We start from the raw sequence: 5,583 nt of genomic DNA on the forward strand, positions 1-5,583 counted from the left end.
CACACAACAACGAACTAGCAGAACAAGCAGTAATTGAATTTTAGGAGTACATTTTTTTCATTGTTAATCCGACATAACGAACACAAATCATCATCACCATTACCACAATTGGCGAAACATGCCTTTGTAATCTAAAAAAAAAACTAGCACCCCAAAATTGGGTTAAATCGAAAACTTCATCTCATTGTAACCCGTTTTACAAAAAAGAAAAATCAGGTTCAAGGATGATTGAAAATCAAAATCCCTACCGAAACGAAGGGAACTTGAAAAAGGAACTAAGAGGTATCGAATTCAAAATCGATCCACCATGTATGCACAAAACTGGAAACCCTAACCCTAGCCCAAATCTTAAATCGCTAAGCATATAAAATTGCAATTTAAGCCCTAGTTCTGACGTTCTCTAATGAGAAAAAACGAAGAGAGTCGAACCTCAGGCAGGAAAGAGGGTGAACCTTCAAACTTTAGCTTTCTGCAGCAGCGGAGTGAAGCTATGAGCATCGGAAATTGTAGCTTTTTTACAAAGAGAATAAGAATCGGCGGCCAAATCGGAAAACATCTCCGAAAAATCATCCAAATCTAACGCACCGAATCCACTTTCGTCTCTCTCCAGAACGTTCAGCAACTCCTTGAAGAAAACGACGTCGCAGGGGAGGACGAGTCCGCCGGTGGTCTGGAAGCCGAACTCCTCCTCCGCCTTGTTGAGTAAAGAGACGAACACAGGTAGGTTGAGAAAGCGGGTGGGAATGACGAAGCGGCGGTGTTCTTCACCAACGTAGACGGCGAGAGATCCGGCAGAGGGGATTCGGCGACGCCAACGTTGCACGACTTGTTTGAGGCGGACGATCTGGCTGATTTTGTTGCCCCTCTTCATTGCAGATTCAATCAGAAAACCAGCGGTGTGAAGCGATTATTGGGATAAAGAGGGGAAGTAGAAAAGCTTCGAGAGAGGGAGTATTTAGAACTCCAACGTAGACTTTAAACGTAGTATCATAAATTAATACAAAATCTATTTTGTCATATTAATTTATTAACAAACAAACAAAGTAAATGGAAACTTCCATATTTTTTATTTTTTCAAACAAAATCTAGAAAAATTCCAATATTTATAAAAAAGTTAAACTTTAGACCCAAAAAGAAAAATTTATAAAAAATCCTAAAAACCGGCAAAAATTTGTGGTTGACCATTTTTGACCGATTGAAACCGGTAACAAATTAATTTGGGATTATATCGTAAACTAACCCAAAATATTGTGACTTTTCTGTCAACAAAAATATTGGGATTTTTCTGTAAATAAAAATATTAGGACTTTTCTGCAAACAAAACCCCTATTATTATTATTATTATTATTATTATTATTATTATTATTATTATTATTATTATTATTATTAAAAATCTAAATAAGAATACTATTTTTTTACTTGTATTATTAATATTGTTAATAAAACATATAAATGCATTTAAATGAAAAAATAATGACATTGTTTAAAGGTGGATGTGGAGGAGATGGTGATATTTTTAGCATTGAAATCATGAATTCATGCTTGTATATTTTTACTTTGTATAGCGCCATTTCATATTTGTTGTTATTGTTTTCAATTCAAAATATTAATACTTAACAATTTAAAAGAAATTGCATATTTGTAAAATGTTTATAAATAGTTTAAGGTAGAATGATTTCTCACTTTGTATATAAAATTGTTTAAGGTAGAAGAATTATTTTCCAAATCCAACAGATCCACTACAAACATCTACATAGGTAACCCATATCAAAATTCAAAAGTATTAATTACAATATCTTGTTTAATAAAACTAATAGGAATAATTCAAAAGTATTAATCAAGATTCAAAAGTATTAATCCAAAAAACATGTCTTATTACTTTTTATTAAACAAAATATTGTAATTAATACTTTTGAATTTTGATATGGGCTACCTATGTAGATGTTTGTAGTGGATATGTTGGATTTGGAAAGTAATCCTTCTACCTTAAACAATTTTATATACAAAGTGGGAAATCCTTCTATCTTAAACTATTTATAAACAATTTTACAAATATGCAATTTCTTTTAAATTGTTAAGTATTAATATTTTGAATTGAAAACAATAATAACAAATGTGAAATAACCATATACAAAGTAAAAATATACAAGTAGAAATTCATGATTTCAATGTTAAAAGCATCATCATCTCCTCCACCTCCACCCTTAAACAATGTCATTATTTTTTCATTTAAATGCATTTATATGTTTTATTAACAATATTAATAATACAAGTTCAAAAAATAGTATTCTTATTTAGATTTTTAATAATAATAATAATAAAAATAATAATAATAATAATAATAATAATAATAATAATAAAAATAATAATAATAATAATAATAATAATAATAATAATAATAATAATAATAATAAGGGTTTTGTTTGCAGAAAAATCCTAATATTTTTGTTTACAGAAAAGTCTTAATATTTTTGTTTACAGAAAAGTAATAATATTTTGGGTTAGTTTACGAAATAAACCCAAATTAATTTGGTACCGGTTTCAACCGGTGAAAAATGGTCAAACTATAAATTTTTGCCGGTTTTCAGGACTTTTTCGTTCAAAAAAAATCTTGGGACTAAAATGTTACTTTTCCATAAATATTGGGACTTTTCTGACAGTTTTTCCCTTTTTCAAATTAACAATTTATATATATATATATATATATATATATATATATATATATATATATATATATATATATATATATATATTTTGAAAACGGTTTTAATTTGAAAAAAAAATCATACCATAATTACTTTTTACTTCCGATTTGTTACGTTGACATCTTTTCATTAAACTCATCAACTTATGTGATTTTTCAATAAGTAATTATTATCCTAGAAGGAAGATCTTCATATTATGGTTTCCTATTGTCTCTAATAATTCTTTTTCTATGAGAAAATTACCATCTATAACAAAATATTATTATTTCGGTCAAATTAGAAAAAATGTTAAAGTTGTGTGTATGTAATGAAGAAAATGTCACCTAACTATGTCATATAAAACCGACAATATAGGTCTCGTTGTTTGCTTTAATACGATAGTTTAAAGGGACAATTACTAATATATTTATTGATTTATACATATTTGATCACTAGTTTTTTTTTGTCAATATTTATCCATTCAACTTATTTAACTGTACATAATTAGTCCTTATAACCAGCTACTCTAGATAAGCCAGAAAAATGACTTAATATGGTAATATATTTCAAATGGCGAGTCTAGAATAGTATACCATGTGGTTCACTAATCGAGTTTAATCGAGTCGGTTAAAAAAATTAGGTTCAACTGTAACGGCTCACCCAGAAAAATAACAGTTTAGCATGTATAAAAATTTGTGTTGAAAGGACTAAGCCCAAATTAGTCCTTCCTTTTTTTTTTTTTTTGACTAAAAGCAATTTATACTTGAAGTTAGTCGGTCTAAACAAGACATGAACAAGCTTATGTTGTATAAATGTGAAAGAAGAAACATCTATTTATATAGAAAACTTGTTAACCATTTTTTTTTCTTAGAGTCGATGTGAAACTCCTTAATCTCACTTATGATATGTCTTCTGTTGTTTATAGTTTATATCTTTTTTTTCCTTTCATTTTTTACTAAACACATTAAGCTAGGTCCTTCAAAATATTTAAGGTAGGTCCTAAATATTTTTTGCATATAACTTGTTATAAACATTTTAATTTTAGGTGGGTCAAGTGACTCACCTTCCCATAACATAGTCTTGCCACTGTCACTTTGTATCTATTTAGTCCTTAATATTTTTTCACACATTTAATCCTTATTATTTTTTGGTGTAAAATAAGTCTTTTTTGTTTTCTACACATTTAGTACTTATGAACAGTTTCTTTAGGTTTTTCTCACGCCATCCTACATAGGACAATCATTAATGAGGTGTTCGGGACTCTTCATGTTTATGGCCACTGCAGCCTCGATTTCCTGGTGCTTAGGTCTTGTTTTTTGAACATCGTAACTTATTCATACGATTTCAAATTTTAATGATCTTTATATCTACGCGTTCGTAATTGAGTTACTACAATTTTTGTTTAGATTACTCCCTTAAAAGGTAATATAGTTTTTACTTGTGATTTTATAAAACAACGATCATACATACATTAATAAAGAACACATGTATATAAAGATCGTAACTAAAAATATATTACTTTTTAATGGGGACAATCTAAACAAAAGCTGTAGACTAAAATACGAAAGTGTGGATATAAAGATTGTTAAAATTTGAGATCGTATGAAGAAGCTCCGACGTTCAAAACATAAGACCTAAGCCAAACGACAAGACCTAAGCAATCAAACAGCTTAGATTACTCTTGTTAAAATGTAATATATTTTTACTTACGATTTTATAAAAAAACATCCATACATATATTCATAAAGAACGCATGTATATAAAGGTCATAAGTAAATATATATTACTTTTTAACAGGAGTAATCTAAACGAAAGTTATAGCAGACTCGAATATGAAAGTGTGGATATAAAGATCGTTAAAATCTGATATTATATGAAGAAGTTAAGATATTCAGAACACAACAAATACAAACGTGTGGATATAAAGATCGTTAAAATCTGATATTATATGAAGAAGTTACGATATTCAGAACACAACAAATACAAACGTGTGGATATAAATATCGTTAAAATCCAAGATCGTATGAAGAAGTTACGACGTTTAGAACACAAAACCTAAGCGAAACACAAGACCTAAGCATCCAAGAAATTGAGGTCACGGTGGCCATAAGCATCAACAACCTCGAATATCTCATTAATGATTGTCCCACGTAAGATGTCGTGAGACAAAACTAAAGAAACTCATCATGAGTATTGAATGTATACAAAAACAACAAGGACTTATTTTTCAACAAAAAAAACATTAAGAACTAAATGTGCAAAAGAATATTAAGGACTAAATGTTTACAAAGTGAGAAATATATTATCCTATTAAGTCATTTTTCCTGTTTACCTGGAGTAGCCGATCATAAGGTCTGAATGTGTACAGTTAAACAAGTTGAAGGGCAAATGTGGATAAAAAAAACTCAGAGACCAAATATATACAAAACAAAAAGTATATTACCATTTTAAGTTATTATCAGTTTAAATAGAAAAAAAGGAAATATAAATGGTTAAATTGTAAAAAAAAATGATATATTTGTTTTTATGTAATTTTCAAAAAATATATATAATTATAGGGAAATCTTCAGAAAAGTCCCAATATTTACGGAAAAGTTACACTTTAGTCCCAAGAATTTTTTTTTGAATGAAAAGTCCTGAAAACCGGCAAAATTTGCAGTTTGACCCTTTTTGACAGGTTGAAACCGGTACCAAATTATTTTGGGACTATTTCGTAAACTAACCCAAAATATTTGGATTTTTCTGTAAACAAAAAATATTAGGACTTTTCCGTAAACAAAAATATTATGACTTTTTCTACAAACAAAACTCTATTATTATTATTATTATTATTATTATTATTATTATTATTATTAAAAATATAAATAAGAATACTATTTTTTGAACTTGTTATTATTAA

General features: G+C 28.2%; 1 protein-coding gene across 1 annotated transcript; it reads right to left on the reverse strand.

Annotated features, from left to right (window-relative positions):
* Positions 1–454: 454 nt before the first annotated feature.
* LOC145112584 (protein SMALL AUXIN UP-REGULATED RNA 12-like) lies at positions 455–871 on the reverse strand. The gene has a single exon (XM_079048733.1). The coding sequence runs from the start codon at positions 869–871 to the stop codon at positions 455–457; it is 417 nt and encodes a 138-aa protein (XP_078904859.1).
* Positions 872–5,583: the final 4,712 nt, after the last annotated feature.

This window comes from Lactuca virosa, chromosome 5 (assembly GCF_052849685.1).
Source record: "Lactuca virosa cultivar CGN04683 chromosome 5, Lactuca_virosa_CGN04683_v6, whole genome shotgun sequence".
Lineage (NCBI taxonomy): Eukaryota > Viridiplantae > Streptophyta > Magnoliopsida > Asterales > Asteraceae > Lactuca > Lactuca virosa.